This window comes from Copadichromis virginalis, linkage group LG3 (assembly GCF_057382275.1).
Source record: "Copadichromis virginalis isolate Kocher_CV1m ecotype Utaka linkage group LG3, C_Virginalis_male_GT1.1, whole genome shotgun sequence".
Classification (NCBI taxonomy): Eukaryota; Metazoa; Chordata; class Actinopteri; order Cichliformes; family Cichlidae; genus Copadichromis; species Copadichromis virginalis.
In genome coordinates, this window is record NC_140620.1 from 15,818,010 (window position 1) to 15,840,247 (window position 22,238).

At 42.1% G+C, this 22,238-nt stretch overlaps 2 protein-coding genes and 1 pseudogene across 2 annotated transcripts; all 3 read right to left on the reverse strand.

Moving 5' to 3' along the window:
* Positions 1-2,043: 2,043 nt before the first annotated feature.
* LOC146713024 (uncharacterized) lies at positions 2,044-3,683 on the reverse strand (annotated as a pseudogene).
* LOC146713025 (uncharacterized) lies at positions 3,678-13,548 on the reverse strand. Its single transcript, XM_085452319.1, has 3 exons — positions 13,312-13,548; positions 5,266-5,371; positions 3,678-4,851 (listed from the first exon to the last, which is right to left on the reverse strand). The coding sequence occupies exons 2-3, from the start codon at positions 5,281-5,283 to the stop codon at positions 3,859-3,861; spliced, it is 1,011 nt and encodes a 336-aa protein (XP_085308445.1). The 5' UTR covers positions 5,284-5,371; positions 13,312-13,548; the 3' UTR covers positions 3,678-3,858.
* Positions 13,549-15,673: 2,125 nt separating this feature from the next.
* On the reverse strand, positions 15,674-22,024 carry LOC146713026 (Fc receptor-like B). The gene is made up of 8 exons (XM_085452358.1): positions 21,992-22,024; positions 21,409-21,444; positions 18,650-18,919; positions 18,325-18,570; positions 18,095-18,247; positions 17,459-17,988; positions 16,986-17,373; positions 15,674-16,139 (listed from the first exon to the last, which is right to left on the reverse strand). The coding sequence occupies exons 1-6, from the start codon at positions 22,020-22,022 to the stop codon at positions 17,942-17,944; spliced, it is 783 nt and encodes a 260-aa protein (XP_085308484.1). The 5' UTR covers positions 22,023-22,024; the 3' UTR covers positions 15,674-16,139; positions 16,986-17,373; positions 17,459-17,941.
* Between the last annotated feature and the right edge of the window lie 214 nt (positions 22,025-22,238).

The window sequence follows — 22,238 nt, forward strand, 5'->3', positions numbered from 1 at the left end:
TCATGTAATGATCTGCTAGAGGGTGTGGGGGGGCCACAGCCCCGTCCTCCAGGGCATGAAGCAGGTATGGAGGAGATCAAAAGTCCAGACATCCAGAGGCGCCCAGAACACAAGAGACCAAGGAAGACCAACAGAGGGGCAGCTGCGCCACTGTCCCAGAAAGAGCTGAGGAGAGTCCCAGATGAGGGCTCACTCAGCAGCCGCGGAGCAGAAGCCAGGGGGGGTTGCAGTGACGTGCCCGTGAGCTCCGCCGGCAGCCAGCCGTGCCTGAGTGACCGAGCCCCAGGCCGAGAGGCCGGGGGCACCCCACCCCACCCCGAAGTGGCCCGAGCGAGCCCCAGGCTCCAGGCCCCGACAAGCGGCTGCCAAGGAGTGAGCCGGTGTATACCTGGACGCCCATCCCCAGACACAAAGAACCACCAACGCACCGATGTCTGAGGGAGTCCGCCACTGGCAGGGGAAGTGGTGGTGGGGGGAGATAGGCCTCCAAACCTTGGAGGGCCTGAGATGTCCCCAGAGAGGTGGCGCCTGACACCCAACCTGACATATAGACACAGACATACAGGCACACACAGATACAAACATCCATTCCCACCCTCATGCTCTCATATGCACTTACTCCACACTCAACCAACGTGGAGACAGACATAAAGAGACGCTGTACACACGATCACACTCCCCAAGCGTACTCTACAAACCGGGTCTAGGTACCCTTGCCCCTGGAGGGGGGAACTGCACCCAGACCCAGGTGGTGTTACCCTTTTCCCTGCGGTGGGGAGAGGCAGACCGCCCCGACTCCGCAGCAGCAGGGAGGCCCCACACTCCAGACTGCAGTCGGACGGCCAACTCCTCCTAGCCCCCCCGCTCCAGCGGGCCGCAGAGAACGGGGGTGAGAGAAGACATAAACATAATAACTTGATACTGTCACTGGGTTCAAACTGAAGGAGTGTTCACAAGAAATCATCAGTATCAAACTGTGACAATAAAAAATGTTCATTAAACCAACCAAGAATGGGATACGTTTGATGTGAATCTTTGGTAATACATGGGGGAAGCTCTGTGCCAGTTTTATCATACTGTACCTCCCTCCATCCAACCACACACTTCTTTGGGTTTGCCATCAGCCCTGCCTGCCTCACAGACTCCGTGACCAACCACTGCACATGATCCACCGAGGTATCACTATGAATGACAACATCATCCAGGTAGGAATTAACATATGCAGTGTGAGGACGCAGCTATCGCTCCAGCACGTGCTGAAAAATGGCCGCGGTTCCAAAGAAGCCAAACAGAAGAGTGACGAATGGTACAAACCATACAGAGTGGAGAAGCTCGTTTTTGTCTTTGGACTCTGCAGACAAGGGAATCTGCCCGTAGGCGTTGGTTAAATCCAACATGATAAAAAATAAGCAGTGCTTAACCAGTCCAGGTCAACCTGGGGCATGGGATAAGCATCAATCCATGAAACCTTGTTCACTTTTTGATAATCATCACAGAACCGTATAAAACCCTGCACTCACTTCTTAATTACCTGGAAGCACCTTAAAGACAACCGGCCCCTCTCAACAGCTGCGACAAATCATCTGGAGAAAAGGTAAACATAGGACACCAAACACTGAGGAACAAATCCTCATTTCATCCTATGATAACAGCATTTTCACCATTTCAGCCAATTCCTTTTGCACAATTGGTCTCTTGTGCTCAGACAATATGTTAGGTCATGAACGCACTTTCACGCCAGGCTGCGTTTCAAAGTGGTGCTCCATGAGAGTCATGCAGCCGGGCAGGGGGGAGAACACATCTGCAAACCGCTGTTGCAATGCAGGAACATTTGCCTTGTGTGAGATGTTCATTACAATCTTGTTTTTAAGAAAAATCAAACATCTTTGTCCTTGAAGATCATTTCAGAGTTTTTAATGAGCTGCAGGAACCCTGTGCTGTGAGTGGAGAACAGCCAAGTCTCCTCCTGTGATAAACCTCCACATGTACGACTGAAAACAGTTAAATTACTTTGAATCTGAAATCAGGGCTCAAACTACTTGCTGTGAGACCATTTCTTTATTTTTCAAAGTTCATCAAATATAGGATCAAATCAAATCACGATTTCATAATACAAACTTCAAATCAACAAGAAAACAGCTGCAGAACATGTGGAAATGAAATGAATTCATTAAAAAAACAACATGTGGAGTTCAAGAACACAGTAAACACACTAAAGGAGCCAAAAATAGAGGTTTAATAGAATTTGAATTTTTGATCTTGTAACAGTTCTTTGCTGCCACTGTGAATATGAATGTGGTCTTTGCCTAATTGAATAAAGGTTACTCTGACTCACTGCTCCATCTTCTGGTACAAACTGGTATTACATGGAAGTACAGCCCAAAACCAGTTCAGCTTGAGTTTCTTTTTTCTGGACATAAAGTCACAGCAGGTGTCATTTCAAAGCTGGTGGACAGATTTAGTTCATTTTGGAAGTTTTAAGAGCAACTGCTGTGAAATTATTTGCAATTTTGGGAGAAAAGGTTCAAAAGAAGAAGAAGCAAAAGTTTAAATATGAATGAAGAATTGAAATTTAACTGAGGTAACACATTAAATGAATACATTTAAAAAAAGAAGTTAATTTTGGAAACACTAAGTTCAAATGAAAGAAATTGAAATATATATCCATATCTGCAATTTTGATAAAAAGTCTGTTTGGTAAAAAAGACATTCCTATAACTTTAATAGTACAACTACTAAACACTACTGTGTCCTAAGGGAACAAAGGTTAAAATGTAACAGGGATAACATTTTAGAGAATTAAAATCCCTCAAAGGAAAAAACATAAACTTGATATGCATATCTATACATGCAGCTTCCTAAATGTAACATTCAGGATTATTCACTGCAGGTCCAGAAAGAGCTACCTCATCAGATCCAAGTGTGACATCAGCTGACACTCTTTACAGGAGATTCCATCTGAACTCTGTGGAGCCTAATCTCAAGGTTTTTAAGTCTGAGCCTGAAACCAGAAGAGGATCTTTCTCTCTCTTCAGATTCATTGTGATCCAGTGATTTCAGTCCTGCATGATCAGGCTGATGTTTGCACAGAGCAGATAATGAAGTGAATGTTTTTGCACATTGGTAACAGTGAAACAGTTTATTTACAGTGTGGGATCGTTTGTGTTTGGAGTATGAACTGAGATTCCTGAAGCTTTTGTCACACTGGTCACAGCTGAAGTTCACTTCCATGTGTGTACGTTCATGTTTGTTACGATGACCTGATTGTGAGAAGCTTTTGTCACAGTGTCTGCACTTGTATGGTGTCTCTCCTGTGTGGATTCCCTTATGCTTTTTCATTGAGCTCATGTTCAGTGGTGAAGGATGACCCACACTGGTCACAGATGTGCTTTTTGACCCCACTGTGGAAGAGTTCATGTATTTTTATAGTATTTGGTGTGTGGAAGCCTCTCCCACATTCTTTGCAGTAGTTCATTTCGTCTCCAGTGTGGCTACGTTGATGTGGTTTTAGGTCCCATTGATGATAGGAAGTTTTTTTTACAAAGGTCACAAAGAAACTCTTTCCCACCACCACAGTGACGACAGGGTTGAGAAATGGATCCATCTGTGTTGCTCTGCTTTTTTATTTTTATCCTGAATGTCGCCTGAAACAAAGAGCATCTCTGCCAACGTCCAATTACATTTTACCATTTACATTATAAGACTGAGCTTACTGAACAAAAATGACTCTTCAATTTTCCCAAACAGTTCATTCAGTATAACTCCATAAGTTTACTGATCAGATTTGTTCCAAACACTCAGGTTACAATTACAAGATAAAAAAATCAATACATCCTCACAGTAACTGCACTTGTAGAGTTACTTTCTGGTGTGGATCCGTCGGTGGTTTCTCACGTGATGTGGAGATTTAAAAGTCTTCTCACACAGGTCACATTTATAAGGTCTCTCCTCAGTGTGGGTAAACATGTGTTGTTGTAACTGTGCGTCTGTTATAAACAGTTTCCCACACTGATCACAGCGGGAAACATCATTTCCAGTGTGAATCCGTAGGTGTCTATTTCGGTAGTGTTTGTCGCTGAAACTTTTTCCACAAAAGTTGCAGCTATACGCCTTAATTCCAGAGTGGGTAACTAGATGCCTCTGTAAGTCGTGCTTTTGAGCAAAAGCTTTACCACACAAGTCACAGCTGTGTGCTTTAACTCCACTGTGGATGAGTTGGTGTGTTTTTAAGTTTCCAGCGTGGGTAAAAGACTTTCCACACAATTTGCAGCTGTAAGGTTTAACTCCACTGTGGACGTGTTGGTGTGTTTTAAAGGGTTGAGCGTGGGTAAAAGACTTTCCACACAAGTGACAGTTGTACGCTTTAACTCCACTGTGGATAAGTTTGTGTGATTTTAAGCTTTCAGCCCGGGCAAAATCCTTCCCACACAAGTCACAGCTGTACGCTTTAACTCCACTGTGGATGACTTGGTGTATTTTTAAGCCTCTAGCCCAGGCAAAATCCTTCCCACACAAGTCACAGCTGTAAGCTTTAACTCCACTGTGGAGGACTTGGTGTTTTTTTAATTTTCCAGCCTCGGTAAAAGACTTTCCACACAAGTCACAGCTGTAAGGTTTAACTACACTGTGGACGAGTTGGTGTTTTTTTAAGATTCGAGCCAGGGTAAAAGACTTTCCACACAACTCACAGCTGTAAGGTTTAACTCCACTGTGGATGAGTTGGTGTGTTTTTAGGCTGTCACTCCGGGTAAAATCCTTCCCACACTCATCACAGCTGTAGGATTTCTCTCCCTTTCTTCTTTGACGTTTGTCGGCCTCCTGAGAGCGCTGACTTCTTGCTCCATGTTGGTCCTGCAGTGACAGAGATACAAACACAGGCAGTGAGTGAAATGCAGTCGTGGAACAAACTGAAACTCCCTCCGTCAGTGGAAACAAACATGTCAATAAACACATTGTTGGTGTGTTTCCACCACCTTCTGGTGATAGTATCACATTACAATGATGTGACACAATGAGAGGTGTAATGAAAATTACCTTATTGAAGAAATATATAAGTGGAGAAAATATTTTACTTCATAAAATATTTTGAGTTCAACTGATGATATTGTTGTTTCAATATGTGCTGATAAAATATGATCTTTGTATTTTCTTCTAACTTCTGTGGTTTTTGGTTGTGAATGTAGATTCTGTATAATTAATTGTGTTTTAAAGACCAACCAGTTGCACACAGTTTCAATAACAGTGTAACTGTGATGTTTTTCTCACCTTCTGTGTTGAAGTCATTGTTTCCTCTGTAGTGGCTGAGCTGAGTCCAAATGGCTGAAATTGTCCTTCTGCTGCTCCACCAGACTCTTCTCCTCCTGTTACTCAGCTGGGACACAAAAAGTATATAGACATATTTTATCCCTGACAAAAAGAAGCAGAGCAAATAAACATTACTACTGTGGAGCAGGGAAATTATTTTACTGCTATTGTTAAATAATTGTCATCATTACCATTGCATTAATAATAAAATCTGGAGTTTATATTGCATTCAGGGGTTAAACAGTGTCTCTTTCAGTTTTAAGTTTTGTATAGTATCTTGACACATGAAATGTATCAAGATAAAGGGGGGTTTAGGGTTTAATAATTTAATTGTTTAATAATTTAGGATCATTTTAGGACCTTTTGGGTTTTTGATCATTTGGATATGGTAAAACTGAAACTGTTATTTTTAAGTTAAGGTTAAAGGATTAAAAGTGAACTTGTCACGGTTTGCGAGGCAAGCCGTGTGGAGTTGTAGAAAAGGACCCAAAAGGCGGCAGCTCTGGTGCAGGTGAATATTTATTTACAACGGTGGGCACAAAACAGCACTGGTGGAAAAACAAGAAACCGGAAACCTAAACTGGGTAAGCTAATAACACAAACCAGAAACGAGGATGCAGGGAGGTCCGGGGAAATACACAAGAGACGCAGGGAGACCGAGGGGAAACAACACAGACAAACCAGCAACTACCATAACAGAAGACACAACTTAAATACACCCAGAGAACACAGGGAGATTACACACAGGTGGGGAACACAGGGGATACTGATAAACATAACGAGACAGGGCAGGAGTGAACACAATATTACGCATACTGACGAGAGACTGTCAAAGTAAAACAGGAAGTACACAGAGGTTCAGACAGGAGGAGAGAGAGCACGGGGAGAACACAGACATAACAGGCTGGGGGAAACATGGAATAAACACAAAGAGAGACGAGAGCTCATAAATACACAGAGGGGCACAAGGGGGTAAGAGTCACAAAGGGAAAAAACACTTAGGGAACACCACAACAGGACACCTGAGAAAACCTGGCCTAAATAAGGAACGAAAATACAAGGAACCAAGAATACTGGGCCAACATGGCCCAGGACCAAGACAGAACTGAATCCTGTTTAGAAGATACAATGCCGGTTTTTCAAAGCTGTGAATGAGTCTTAGAGGGAAAATTAGTGAGGGTTGAAGGAGTAGAACAGCTTTGATTTCTTTTTGATTTCTAGAAGTAGTGGTTATAATGTAGGCTTACACATACAGATATTACATAGGAGGTATTTTTAGGATAAAGGGGGAGCTTATAAATAGAAATGATTTTTATACATATTGCATTTTTTGATATGAGTTATTGAAGTTATTGAAGGATTGCACGTTTACAGACACAGAGTTAAGAAACACACATGACAGTATTGATTCCAGGCAAAAGGCCCTAAATTCATTTAGCTTTTTGACTGAACTTAAAGAAGGACTAAAGAGTAAGGAAAGCATATATTTTGGTTAAGTCTGATAAATTAGAATTAGAAGGTATTGTTACATTAAAGGGAGCAAATGAAATAAAAAAGGCTATACCAAAAACAGGTGATAACATAGGAAATGTGAGGTTTTAAAATGAAGTTAGTGTTAACACATAGGAGTTGTTTCAAGGCAGCATTTAGCTATGATGAAATGTATACAGGAGTAATTGCTTATATGCTTAAACTTAATTGATTAAAGTGGTTGTTTTCTTTTGGAGTAGAGGAACTTGCAGCAGCGACAATTTGTGCACAGGATGTTGATGATCAGATAAGGGAAAGTAGAGCGAGCAACTGGACGTGAAAGCAGGGCTTAAAGAGTTTAAAGTGATGAGGAACGTTGAAGAATATACATAAATACAAGTCAATAAGTTAAGAGCATAATTAGGATCATGCTTTTGATTAAAGAGTCCCAAAAAGGATAAGTTAGGGAGATGCAAGAAAAGGTGTTTTGTTTCCTTTGCAGAAGATCTCGGCGACCACAGGAGGGGCGAGGATCCTGGTGATCTCGAGGCCTGCTGAACCACAATGTATTGCGACCTCTGGTGTTCCAGAGGTCGTGAGAGGGAGTGTGGAGCAGGGAAATTATTTTACTGCTATTGTTAAATAATTGTCATCATTACCATTGCATTAATAATAAAATCTGGAGTTTATATTGCATTCAGGGGTTAAACAGTGTCTCTTTCAGAAAGACTGAGTTGCAGGCTGACAGGAAGTTGTATGCAGAAGTGAAAGCAGATAGTTATTTTGAGCCGCAGGCTAAGACGAGGCTTTAACAATGTAACAGATAGCTTTAAGAAGGCCTTAAGCAGTTATGACTATTTTATACACAATGCATATCTGTGCTTATTAAAGAGTTGGAGCTCGGTCAATTAATTGGGGGTCGGAAGCTTTGTTCGGCGCGATGTTCGGACAATCTATTGTGCAAGTGACTTGGAGCCATAGAAGGAATTGCAATACATGCTTACAAAACACTTATATATCAGATCATTTTATATTAAGGTTTTAGTAGAGGTTCTTGGTTAAAACATTTATTTAGTAGAAGACATACACATAGTCTCAGTGAGCTTCTGGTCTGGTAAAAGGTCAGAAGTGCGAGAGGTGACATCGAGGCTGAGTGAGGTCGTGACACACACACATAGAGTTAAATTTATTTAGAGGAACCGTCCTTGTTGTCTCGGCAAGAAAGAGGAACAATTCATTTTAAGATAAGAACGGAAAGTATCAAGCCATGAAAATAGAAGATGATTTTCTGGGTGAAAAGTCATGATGATGTTGATCTGATCTATGTATAAAATGTAACGGTGACGCATGAAGGGGCGTCAGTAAATAAACCCTGATGCTATAAAATATCTGTTCATGCTTTGATTAAGTCGAAGACTACTTCCTGTCTGCGTACAGAGTTGTCTTCCCACACGTGTGTTCATTAAAATCATTGTTTGACCAAAGATCCTCTGGACCATGGGTGGTGTGTACTCTCCTTCCTCAACTTTGAATCTTAACACTACACTCCTCAGTGCAGGGCTCGCAAAATCTCAAAATCCCTGGTAACCCTTCGGGCAGGGAAGGGTATTTGGTAGCCCAAAACAAATTTAAGTAGCCCAAATAAAAAAGAGAGCAATTTTTTGATTGATGTTTTGTTTCCTGTTTTGTTTCCTTTACAATATTATACATTAAAGTATAATATTGTAACAGAAACATTAATCAAAATATCTTTGAAACACAAATTACAACATTGTTTAAAAATTACAATCATCAACTCAAATACTTGGTTCTACTTGAACAGAAATTTCTATGAACTTGTAAGAACTGTAGAACATGAATCAGTCTGTGTCAGATCCTGAATTTAAAATTTCCACTGAAGTCACGGGTAAGAGGCAAGTGGAACCAAGATCTAGGCCATTTGCTTTTTTGAAGTTTGCAAAGACTGCTAAATCGTGCCAGTGGTAGTTCACTCTTTGCAACATAGTAGCTGTTCTAAACAGATTTTTCAGGTTTATTTTTAGTATGTTATTTGCAATTGGTGTTTGTTCTGGGAAAGATATTGCAGACTGAGCAATAATGCATTTCTTTCATTTCTCATGGGTTCTAATGGGGGCCTTTCTTAAAATTACTGGTCCCAGCAAAAAAAGGCGCTTGTCGACTCAGAAATCAAGGGAAAACCAACAACACACCCGGCAGAACATTATATTATTTACACGGGTGCACATAAGTGGTCCGCATGTGCGCATCGCTGTCAAAATAAAAGACGTGCACCAGATAAGAAGTTGCAACGCACGTTTGCGTCCATATAAAAGGCACTGTTTTTGTCCGCTAGTGTGGGATTTTCACGGCACATTCTGCAACACATCTCTGTGCGTTCATCATTTGTTTGAAGCCAGCTCACCTCCTGCAACCACTTTTCCGAGAATACGTGCTTCTTTTGTGGTTCGGACCCCTTCTGACATTTCTTCTGCGGTGGAGGAACACCAAAGTAATTGCTTACAGTAATTGCTTCTTCAACATCTATAAGAGTTCTAAACAAATGTCTGTCCTCCAGAAAATCTTATGTGCACAAAAATATATATAAAAAACAGCCAGCATGCCCCTGCGGGCGGTTTATCCTTCAAGCTCGGGTCCTCTACCAGAGGCCTGGGAGCTTGAGGGTCCTGTGCAGTATCTTAGCTGTTCCCAGGACTGCGCTCTTCTGGACAGAGATCTCCGATGTTATTCCCGGGATCTGCTGGAGCCACTCGCCTAGCTTGGGAGTCACCGCACCTAGTGCTCCGATTACCACGGGGACCACCGTTACCTTCACCCTCCACATCCTCTCGAGCTCTTCTCTGAGCCCTTGGTATTTCTCCAGCTTCTCGTGTTCCTTCTTCCTGATATTGCTGTCATTCGGAACCGCTACATCGATCACTACGGCCGTGTTCTTCTGTTTGTCAACCACCACTATGTCCGGTTGGTTAGCCACCACCATTTTGTCCGTCTGTATCTGGAAGTCCCACAGGATCTTAGCTCGGTCATTCTCCACCACCCTTGGGGGCATCTCCCATTTTGACCTCGGGACTTCCAGGTTATACTCGGCACAGATGTTCCTGTACACTATGCCGGCCACCTTGTTATGGCGTTCCATGTATGCCTTGCCTGCTAGCATCTTGCACCCTGCTGTTATATGCTGGATTGTCTCTGGGGCATCTTTACACAGCCTGCACCTGGGGTCTTGCCTGGTGTGATAGACCCCAGCCTCTATGGATCTTGTACTCAGAGCTTGTTCTTGTGCTGCCATGATTAGTGCCTCTGTGCTGTCTTTCAGTCCAGCTTTGTCCAGCCACTGGTAGGATTTCTGGATATCAGCTACCTCCTCTATCTGCCGGTGGTACATACCATGCAGGGGCCTGTCCTTCCATGATGGTTCCTCGTCTCCCTCCTCTTTCTTGGGTTTCTGCTGCCTGAGGTATTCACTGAGCACTCGGTCAGTTGGGGCCATCTTCCCAATGTATTCTTGGATGTTCGTTGTGTCATCCTGGACTGTAGTGCTGACACTCACCAGTCACTGGGCCCCTTCCTTCCGCTTAGCAGAAGAATGAGTAACCATCCACCAAATATATATACACATATACATATACATATATATATATATAATAATAATAATAATAATAATAATGGATTGGATTTATATAGCGCTTTTCAAGGCACCCAAAGCGCTTTACAATACCACTATTCATTCACTCTCACATTCATATTCATATATATATATATATATATATATATATATATATATATATATATATATATATATATATATATATAGTATAGAGAACACAGTAACAGTTTGTATATAAAATCTAAATTATTAAAACTAGAAGAGATAGTGAAATTATAGACATTATTATATTCAGGGCAAAAAATAAAACACTATCTCTTAAGTTACAAAGTGTATTTGTATTGTGTTCAGAACATGGGGAGGGAAGAAGGAAGTTTTATTTTAAGCATTGGTTTGCTCGAACCACACAAAGGCAAATGTGTCCAACAGTCATGGGCATAAGAAACTGGAATTCTCTCAATGATCATCTCACGTGTTGTACAAAGGTTTCTCAATTTAAAATCTGCTATAACAATAAAACGACAAACCAATATGAAGAAGTTGAAAATAACAGAATTTAACTGTAGAAAAAATTATCCTTTTCGTTTGATATTTAGTGGTATTGCTCACTGTTGATTATATTGTTCTGTTTGTTTTGTCTTGTTTTGTGTAGAATATTGTCAGAGTGTAATTTTGGTTGCCTACTTGTATCATCACAGATAGGGGGCAGGTGTCAATGCTCCTGTTCATGCATGGAAACAGTGTTACTTTAATTAACAGGAAGGTTGTGTATAAGAAATGAATTACTGCTGTACCATGTGTGAAACAAAAAATTAAATAAGTAAATATGGACTTCCACAGATCCACAAAAGAGTCCCGCTCAGACTCATCGGTAGCAGTATAAACTCAGCCAACTAAGTTTATACTGAACCTCATTACCATCCTAGGAGTTTAAAAAACATTTAAAAAATCACTTTGTTAATGAGGGATTGAAAAATTTCACAAATGAAGAATTTATTCTACAATTCATTATTCAAGCACAGAATTCTTTATTTCGATGTGCGTGGCTCTTGTTGTCCTCCATATGGGGGTGTCAAAAATCACATTGGAAGTGGCACACATCACATCACCTGTTGACGGTGTTAACAACACCTTCACATTCACTTGGTGAACTTGCAAACGCTTAGGATTTAGCTGAACCTGACTTTAGATGTTTCTGAAACAAGAAGGACATATTGATTTGCTCTCCTGATATTTAGACTGTAGTATTGATATTTTAACTTTTAAGGAGCACAAAATGTATTAATCCTACTAACACATACACGCATGTAATGAAGCTCAAGAAGACCAGATAGTATTTTAAGCCTGTGTTTCTGATTTTATCATGTTGTTCGGTTCACTTAGTGGGATGAGAAGCAATATATGAACTAGTGGACTAATATTATATTAGGAAAGATGATTGAATTATAGCAGGGGTGAACAGAATGCAGCAGAGGGACTAAATGAGTGAGACTAGTAGATTCTTAGTTTCTTGTTCCTGATGTGTAGGGGAGGTTTTACCATGACATACACCTTGTTACATGGGATGAAACTTACATTTTTGTTACCAAGTGGAAGTGAAAAGTCCTAAAACTAGGCTTTCATATTTTTACATTTTGTAGAATTTTATTTTATTTTTTAATGTTTGAGGAGTGCACTGAAAGTTAGGTTTGAGAATCTGCTCTCCTTCAAGCAGGCCTGCATGATTGGAACTAAAAGTGCTATACAAAACTGTTGCTTTAAAAACGATCGTAAAGTGAGCTTCTCCACCTTACAATTAATCTTATGATACCAAACCCACAAGAATGACAGTGGGGGTCTGCCTGTCATAAAATGAGCAGTAAGAGCTGCCTCAAATTTCATAGCGTAGTGGTAGGTGTGGATAATTTTTTCAAACCCCCCCCCCCCCCAAAAAAAAAAAAAAAAAACAGTGGATGGTTGATGTGGGGCAGCCAAATAGTAAACTTCTAAATATAGGGCTGGGCTATATCATACTGCTCACGGTAATACCGGTATAATGTTGGGCAACGATAAGAAAATTAAATACCGCAATAAAATAAGGGTAAAACACGCATGCGCATTGCTTTTGTTTTCATACGCACATGGCTGGAAAAAGCACAGTGGTGACGGAGAATGAGAAGAGTGGATCGTTAAATGAAACGAAATGAATCTGGCTGACTGTAGGCTGTGGCACTTGGCCAGAGGTGGCGCTGGTTGATTCGAGTCCATGTTAGTGCAAACAAAGTAAACTGCACACTTTAGTTGTGAAGCAAAAACGCTGAAATCGGGGTAATAAAACGTGCGAGGAGAACGATAACGACGACAAGAGTCTCCCGATCGTTCACTCTCGCCTTCCTGTGAACAACACCGGCGTGGTGTTAATTGTTTGACAATATCACCAACTCGCGACATTTTTAAACATTTTGTTGTTCAACAGCATCAAGACTGATGGAGTGTGTTTGAGTTAACCTCACAACTGTCACAGATGACACATTTGGTGTTTTTTTGCTGGTTTGTCGGTAGCAGCTCCTGAAACGCAAGTCTACCACACATCTGTTCGACCAACGCCAGTTAATCTGGAACACGGGCCGATTTTTTGTCCAAGTCCAGCCCTGGATGCATCTGGAGACGGTCCTATTAAGTCCTATTCTAAAGGCTGATTGCCCTCCCCCACGCTTGTACCTGTGGCTTTCTGTCCTGGGGGTGGGGGCTGGTTGTTCTCCTGCCCTGCACCCAATCCTTTTGTTCATATTCAAAGACCGTTTTTCTGTATGTATTCTTACCCCCTAAAACCCGCCGTATTATAATGTTGCAAGCAATCACAAACTCTACAGTCTGTCTAACTCCAATGTATACCAAGCAATCTATTATTCTCAACAGCGCTAAAAGCTTACCTTTAGATGAGCCCACAAACCGAGAGAAACTCCGTGATGAAGCTGGAAGTCTCAACAAACAGATCAGGGAGCAGAGACCCACGTGGTTCACGCTGATCTGAGCTACGATCCAGGAAACAAGGGTGTGCAGATCGATGCAGAAATTGATCCCAACGTTGGTAGTGGTATATGTTCCTGTAAGTTTACTACTTTACTCCCGTTTCATGAAAAAGTAACTCTCTCTCTGCTCGACACCTCTCCTGCACACACACAATTTCTCCGCCCCTTCTTCCCGACTCTGCCGTGATTTGTTACTCGGTTTGGTCACATGACTCATTTGCGCAACGTAACCACGCGGGGTGTAGTTTCAAAATTAGCGCTTAGCGCTTTGGCGTTGACGTCACGCCGCAAAGCATTGTGGGAGCGTGGCACCATTTTCGGGGTCTACGAATCAAAACAAACACACTGTGTTGGAACGAAGATTACAAGATGCTTAAAAGCAGCTCAAAAGAGAATGGACTGTATAGAGACCGATTTCGTTCAGAAATCAAACGCAGCAAACCTTCACCATCTTATCCAGGAGGGTCACCTCTTCACCCTCACATGGAAGAAGTAATCTGATGGTGGTATGTTTGAAGCAGGTCCCTTGTGTAGCGCTGCAACCCAGTCACGATGTTTCATCCATTTCATAGGCTGGTTTGCTAAAATAATGCCAAATTATTAGCAACTCTATAAATAGAAGGTAGTTCTGCAAAATCACTCAGTAGGATGTTTGTTCTAATTTGCTATGAGCTCAGAGCGCATCAAAAATAAAACTAATAGGCTATAAAGAGTGATATGAACATATTTAGAACTTACCGAAACGAAAATGTCTGGAGCACCGACAGATATTTGGAGATGGAAGAGAACTGGATATCAGCTCGTCTCACAGCTGCTATCCAGACTAGACGCCTTCGTTTGCTAACATCGGTACACGAGCTGCCTCATGTTGCTTCCAGGTTGGGAAAGAATGAAAAGATAAACCATTTTCAAGCTTATTCTCTTGCCGGTCGTGTGATTGAACATTGCAGCCGACCACACAGCAACATTACTGTGACCGGCGACTTTCCTTAAGCAATGTCACTCACACTTTGCATCACTATGAGCTCAACAGTAATCAGATAAGGAGCCCAACACTACAAATGTCACACAATCACTGCACTTCTACTCTAACATCACTTGTCTGTCTGTGTTGAATCCTTCACAAGCACTCTTAGAGAGAAACAAACGTTAGCAATATGGAATGGAATGTGATGAAACCAGATATGTTTGGGATGGATGGGTTTTGCGCTATGAATTCTATAGTGAAAGTGTTGTTTTGTCTCTCTGTGCAGGCCACGGCCTATTATATGCCACAGCCTATTGGAGGCAGAGTTGCAGAGGCTAGAGTGACCACTGGCTATGTGCTTGCAGGGTGGTGGGTCTCAGAGGACAACTTCTAACCCTGTTAAAGGCAACACGTGGAGTGCAACTGGCAGTGTGGCATAGCTGGCTCTGGCCTTGGGACTGTGTGTTTTTATTTGATTCATAAATGGGACACTGGACTGATTTATCTTTTATCTCTTGATTTTTTTTTTCTCAATAAATTATCTTTTAGAATTTTATTGACTGTCATCTTTTTGCCCACGACTGAGACGGTTGGTCAGACCTAGAATCTTTCTTTGGGTGTGTTACACTGCAGTCACTGATTCTGGCTTTAATTAATAACTGACGCTTACATGGTCTGAAATCAGACTTAAGAGTCACTACCTTTGTTCATTTTCCCCACATCATATTTACTGGTTGCCCACAAGTGCTCCCGAATATCACACAATTCTGGAAAGTCTGGGGCCAACCAACATAGTTCCACCTGCTAAATACACAGAGAAATGTCCCCCTTTTTTATTAATAATAATAATAATAATGGATTGGATTTATATAGCGCTTTATAGGCACCCAAAGCGCTTTGCAATGTCACTATTCAATCACTCTCGCATTCACACACTGGTGGAGGCAGCTACAGTTGTAGCCACAGCTGCCCTGGGGCAGACTGACAGAAGCGAGGCTGCCATATCGCACCATCAGCCCCTCTGGCCAACACCAGTAGGCGGTACGACACAACGACACAACGACCAGGACAGAGAGCCCGGGGATCGAACCGGCGACCTTCTGGTTACAGATACGCTTACACGGTCACCCCTGAGCCACGGTTAGAAGCTGCAGAGTTCACACAACACTAATCTTCACCATTAAATGCTTCCTAAACACTTTCTTCCCCAGGTCTGTGCTTTTTGTAACCTGTTCATGTGTTATGCCTTTCATTCCGTTGTGTTCTGGTGTGAAAGTAAGAGGCAGGAGAAAGCACTGGGTCTTTGGCTCTTTACTACACATCTGCAACACAGAAATACGGGTCTGATCTGTGTGTGTCACACGCCTGCCAGTACAGCACAAAATAAAAAATATGTCACTGAAAGATCATCAAAACAACTTATAAGAGCAATAAACAAAATAATTCAAAAACAAATAAACAGTCAAATACAATTTAATAACCAGGACCCAATATTCTAGTGCTTATAGTTCAAACATTCAATTCAATTCAATTTTATTTATATAGCGCCAAATCACAACAAAAGTCGCCTCAAGGCGCTTCATAGATACAGAGAAAAACCCAACAATCATATGACACCTATGAGCAAGCACTTTGGCGATAGTGGGAAGGAAAAACTCCCTTTTAACAGGAAGAAACCTCCAGCAGAACCAGGCTCAGGGAGGGGCGGGGCCATCTGCTGCGACCGGTTGGAGTGAGAGAAGGAAGACAGGATAAAGACATGCTGTGGAAGAGAGACAGAGGTTAATAACAGATATGATTCAATGCAGAGAGGTCTGTTAACACATAGTGAGTGAGAAAGGTGACTGGAAAGGAAAAACTCAATGCATCATGGGAATCCCCCGGCAGCCTGCGTCTATTGCAGCATAACTAAGGGAGGATTCAGAGTCACCTGATCCAGCCCTAACTATATGCTTTAGCAAAAAGGAAAGTTTTAAGCCTAATCTTAAAAGTAGACAATCATTGAAGAAATGAATTGCAGTGAGAAGCTAAAAAAACAGCTTCTCAACCAAACAGCTTGCATCAATTTTGAGAGGCCTGCACCACACCACCAGCTAGAGGAGTCCATCCCTCCACCCTGAGGAAAATCCTCAACTGGCTTCACACCTTCTACTGCAGATTTGAAAGTCAGTCTGTTCATACCTCCAATCTGTTCACCTCACATCTACACAAGACTTCCTGCAGCCCTCACCCCCCTCTGCTCTGATCCCCCTTGACCTCTTCTCACCTGTCTGCACTAAAGTACCGTGAGAAGGATGTGTCTGCTCTGCAAGAGACAGAAGCCCAGGAAGCCTTCAAGATCTAACTACTCAAAAATGTTGTGTGGATATTGAATATTTGTGTTTGGTAATCAATGTGCATGTCTGTTTTAGATTTTTAAGAATTTTATGCTTGTTTATCTTGTTATGTATGGATTAGCCTAGTTTTTGTTTTATCTTTCATGAAAAACATTTAAAAATAGAGAATAGCTAATATACTCAATATTAGTTATATCTTTTTTTGCCATGAACACCCCAATCTGGTATGCTTACCCCCAAATTTTATTTACAACAACACAAATTATACATACCAAGTGATGGATGTTGTATTAACATTTTGTCGATGCTTAAAATCTGGAGATGAAATTGAAAAACTTAAACGTCTTTTCTTGTAGGGCCAACACACATAAGTGAGTAGTTAGCATGTATATTAATGCCCATTCATTTCACTCCTCTTGGAAGTTATGAAATTGAAAAGTTAGTTGTCAGGAGATTTCTTCTCAAAGAGTATCCCTCCATGGCGCAATTCCAGCTGCTGATTGTGAAAAGGGCTCGGAGGCCAGTACGTAAAATGTGGACTCAAGTGAAGATTCAACCACAGGAGGCAGTGATAAGATTTCACGTAAGCCTTATTGACCACAAGAGTAAAGATCGACACGAGGGAAGAAAGCTTGGCAGGAAGTCTCTGACGTGGTGAAACTGTAAACAGAGGGAGAGTGTGGTTAGGAAGGAAGTGAGGGGAGCGAAGACTGGTGAAGTGAGGGTTACTGGATTTGTGTCTTACTTGACAGTTGGAGCGCATATGGCTCTGGAGGGAGGGGAGAGTGGCCTGGTGAGCATCTTGGAAGGCGAGTGAGGGGAAAGGATTGGACCTGGCTTTCCCTGAGATCCAGAGGAGACAAGCATCTCTACGACACCAACTGTCTGCCATCGATAACGCAGTTTTGAGATCCCTTCCCAGGCGCCTCAATGGCCACTCACACCTTGCATCAGATGATCTCAGTAGTTCCAATAATAAGGGAAGGTCTCATCGTGGTTTCACCTGAAATCTCTGATAATGACCCATGACCCATTTTTTTCACATCTTGGCTCATGGGATGAGGCAAATTATTATTATTATTGGGTCAGACTCCCTGCATATAATTTGCTTATATGCAGCAGCCTTTTCTGGTTGTTTTCACAGCATATCTATGTGCTTTGAAAAAGCACTCGCCGCTCCTTGATGGGATGGATCTCTAGATGCTCTTTTGTGAGAATATCATCCTCTTCATTCAATCCCTATGCTCATTGGTTCAGAGATGGACAGGTCATTTCCTGCAGATTCAGATAGAAAATATATATGTATTTAATTTTTTTAATTATGTATTATGTATTTATTATTTAGATGTATATTAGCATCTATATTATTTTAATGCTTTACCTCTACATCGATATAAAGATACCATGATGAGAGTGGAGATGAAGTATGGACAGAAGACCACCAGATAGCGAATGAGTGTAAAGTCAAAATGAAGGGAAGTTTGAGAAGTTCCTGGAGTTTCTGGAGTAGGAAGGGCTGTAATTGCAGGTATATCTGCAGACAGAATCCCACCTGTTCAGGTGAAAATGTGGATGAAGTGAGTGGAAAAAAATCAGAGTGAAGCTCCTCACCTGTGACAGTGATCCAGCTGGATGGAGACTCTCCATGACCGCTGATGTCACACTTGTAGAGGCCTTCATCAGACCTGGAAACATGCTGGATGGTCATGTGACCTGTAGGCTGCTTCCTGATGAGGGAGCCATCTTTATAGAAAGCAGCTGGGAGGTTGGAGGGAGTGGTCTTTGTTTTACAGAGCAGAGTGACGTCATCTCCCTCCATCACAGGGAGGACAGGACTCTGCAGGATCACTGATCCACCTCAACACAGAGACAAACTACAGCATTTCATCCATTTACACACAGCTTCATCAACACTAACTCCACACACTCAGCTTACCAGTGACTGTCAGGTTAACCATGTTACTGATGGGACCCTCTCTGGACTCACACCAGTAAACTCCACTGTCCCACGTGTAGATGTAGCTCATGGTACATGAAGAAACAGACCATATTCCAAAGTCAGCTCCACACTGAATCATCAGTTTTTTGCTTGTGTTTCTCCACAGACTGAACGAGCTGCGAGCAGAGCCGTCATCCTCCTCACAGTGCAAAGTTACAAGGCTTCCTTTAAAGAATTGAGAGCTGCTGGGACTCACAGTGAGATGAGCTGTTCGGTAAGGGGGACATAAGATATTACCAAATAGTTATTTGGAACAAAAATATTTGTATCTGGGAACAGAAAAACTTCATATCAAAAAGCTGAGTTTCCTTATGAGACCACAGTGCATGCCTTGGTCATTTAGACCAGTGGTCCCCAACCCCCAGGCCATGGACCAGAACCGGTCCATGAGTTGTTTGGTACAGGGCTGCGAGAGTTGAGGTTCGGGTGTGAAATTTATGGTTTTCGGGGGTTTTTATTGGTGTTTATCGTTTTATCGTTATTATTTCTTGTCTTTCATCGTTAACATAGTTTCCCTGGGTCTTTTCTCGTATGTTATGAATAAATTTGTCAAGAACTGTAGTTCTAACATGCAAGCTTGACCCAGAAGCAAACACAATACGCAGGAAATGCGCACAGAATAAACTTTATTTCTTAACTAAAGGCGACCCGGAATAACCAAAGGGAACATGCTGTTTCAATGTTAGAACAGAAGTGACCTGGAGATAAATGATTTGGGAACGCCATGATCAGAACCGTGGGAGGCTGCAACAGAAAAGGGAGCGAGTTACTGGGGAGCAGGGAGATAACAGCATACAACGGGGTAGAGCTATTTATCTTACGATCGGGCCGGACCGTTGGAAATGGAGGCAGGGGTGAATGTCCGCGGGAGAGGATTCCAGGGAGACGGAGAGGATGATGACAGGTGGTTTATCTGAACTCCAGGCAGGCAGGAGGACATGCAGGTGAAAGCTCAGTAACACAGTAGCAGGAAACACAGTAATAGGATTAACACAGTTCATAGAAAGCAGAAATTCCTCATCAACCTTCGCAAGGGGCGAACTAGCGTGGAGCAGCCGGCAGTGAGGGGTTAAATAGTCCCCCTGGTGATCGCCTGAAATGGGATGAAGGTGTGAAGACGACAGCCACACCCGCAGGTGTGGGCATCCCAACCGCTCCTCAGACACTGAGCTGTGGACCATGGCAAAATTATCTTTTTTTTTTTGGTGCCGGTACTGGATTTATTTTGTTATATTTATCCACGACACCTTAAAGGCCAGTCCGTGAAAATATTGTCAGACATAAACTGCTCCGTAGCCAACAGAACCACAAGAATCATGTGGTTCTGTTGGCTTCATCAGGTGACGATTTCCAGCTCACACTGGAGCATTTTGCAGCTGTGTGTGAAATGGTGGGAATAAAAATCAGCACCTCCAAAAGCCATGGTCCTCAGCCGGAAAAGGATGGAGTGCTCACTCTGGATCAAGGATGTGCTCCTGCCCCAAGTGGAGGAGTTTATCTTGGGGTCTTTTTAACAAGTGAGGGGAGAAGGTAGCAGGAGAGTGACAGATGGATTGGTGCTGCAGTGGCAGTGATTCAGAGATTGATAGAGAGCTACGTGAATCTCTTAATTCACCTATGATCACAAACTTTGGGTGGTGACCAAATGAACGCTGCTTTAGAGATAGGGTGAGGAGTTTGGCCATCTGGGAGGGGCTCAGAGTAGAGCCGCGGCTGCTCCACATCGAAAGGGAGACAGTTGAGGTGGTTCGAGCTTCTGACAAGGATGCCTCCTGGGTGTCTCCTAGGTCACATGTTTCCAGGACAGGCTGGAGAGATTGTATCTCTTGGCTGGCCTGAGAATCCCTTGGTGGTCTCCCGGAAAGGCTGGAAGAGGTGGCAGGTCTGAGCTTCTCTATTTAGGCTGCTGCCCCTGTTTATCTGGCCCTAGATAAGGGTAGCTGATTCATTTAAATTGACACAATGATCCTGCTATAATCAGGTTTCTGTAAGGCACAGTAAATAAAGTTGAGCTCAATTCATATGCTAAGAGTTTTTTATGGATTTGTTTTGTTTTTGATGGTCTGGGAACAAACACAGTTTTAAGGTATTGGGGGGAATAACAAGAGACTCTACTTCCTGATGCTGGCACTGAACAGTCATGTATTTGGGGGTTTATTAAATTCGGCCAGATTTCTTGAAATGAGAGCAGATCCATCCAAATTTTCTAACCTCTGACATGAACAAATCCCTGGGGCCCATTTTCCTGGCCGCTAAAGTATGACCTGTCAAAATGATAAATATTCAAAATATGAACATGATGCAAAAAAAAAAAAAATGGATATATAAATAAAATTTCAGCTTTTCAGCAAAAGTTAAAATAACAGAAAATCATAACATTCAATTTTCTTTGCTCTTATGCCGTTTTGTCAGAGCTGGATGCATCTTTTTTTGGCAACAAGCTGGTTTAAGTTTGGTGTGAGGTCTTGTGTTGTAGAGATTCTCAGGGTGGACTGCAGGTGTTTATCAGTGAGACGACTCCTGTGTGCTGTTTTGTTGATCCTTATCACTGAAAACAGCTTCTGCATAACAATAATAATAAATCTATATAAAACGATCTCGCTGGTCAGAAATAAATGGCTGGATGTGGCCCACGGGCCTTGAGTTTGACACATGTGCTTTAGAGGGTTAAAGTTTGAAAGAGAAAAATTACTAACCTTGATGTGCATTGCAGCTCAGCAGTGAGGCGAGAACTAGAGGAAGTGACACCTAAGTTAGTTTGTTTTCACACTGCGCATTTATTTGATGCTCAGGAAGCTTCAGCCCTGCAGAACATGTTCTTTTCATAGTTCTCAAAATATATACAGCTCTTGTTTCTTTAGTCTAATCCAGACTCAGCTCATCATTGTTACAGTAAAAGTGTTAGAAGTAAACTTAAAAAGTTGCTGCTGTAACCAGTCATAGGGATGAGAAGATTTTTAAATTCTAATAATGTTCCCACAGAACAGCTATAGCTATCGCAAAGACATATTTCATATATAGCAAACGTTGTTGAATATACGGTTATTTGGTTTGTTACCATAATATCAACTTTTTCAAAATTTGTGTTTTAAAATGATTTCATAGTTTGGAGAAAGTGTAATGTGAGAATATCACAAACATTCTAAGAAACATTCTTGGAGCTGAAAACTCCAGATCAGCTCCGTACACTGAAAACTAGAAAAGACAACAGATCTGCAGTAGACTTCTCTGGTAAGATTTTTAAGGTAATTTTAAGTTAAAGAAACATATTTTGCTTACAGAGCAGTGGCAGCAGAGTTGTTTCCTCCATTGTTTTTTCTCAGTAATGGTACTGAAACATTCAGCTGCTTAACTTTAAGCCCCTCCCAGTCCCCTATCCTGACTTGCTCTCCACTGTGATGTCCTCACCATTTACCTACACTGTGCTAGGATAGAAAGCAAGCACTCATGCAAGTCATTGAAATTCAGGTATTCTGATTACTTCCATGGCCATGGGTGTATAAAATCAAGCACCTAGGCATCCAGA

What these genes read in the sequence shown, in the direction of transcription:
- LOC146713026 (XM_085452358.1), bottom strand. Translation starts at nt 22,022, where the DNA reads ATGGAGGAAACAACTCTGCTGCCACTGCTCT. An exon ending in AACTCTGCTGCCACTGCTCT is followed by an intron (nt 21,445 to 21,991) that starts GTAAGCAAAATA and finishes CACTTCCTCTAG; the next exon opens with TTCTCGCCTCACTGCTGAGC. An exon ending in GGTTAACCTGACAGTCACTG is followed by an intron (nt 18,571 to 18,649) that starts GTAAGCTGAGTG and finishes CTCTGTGTTGAG; the next exon opens with GTGGATCAGTGATCCTGCAG.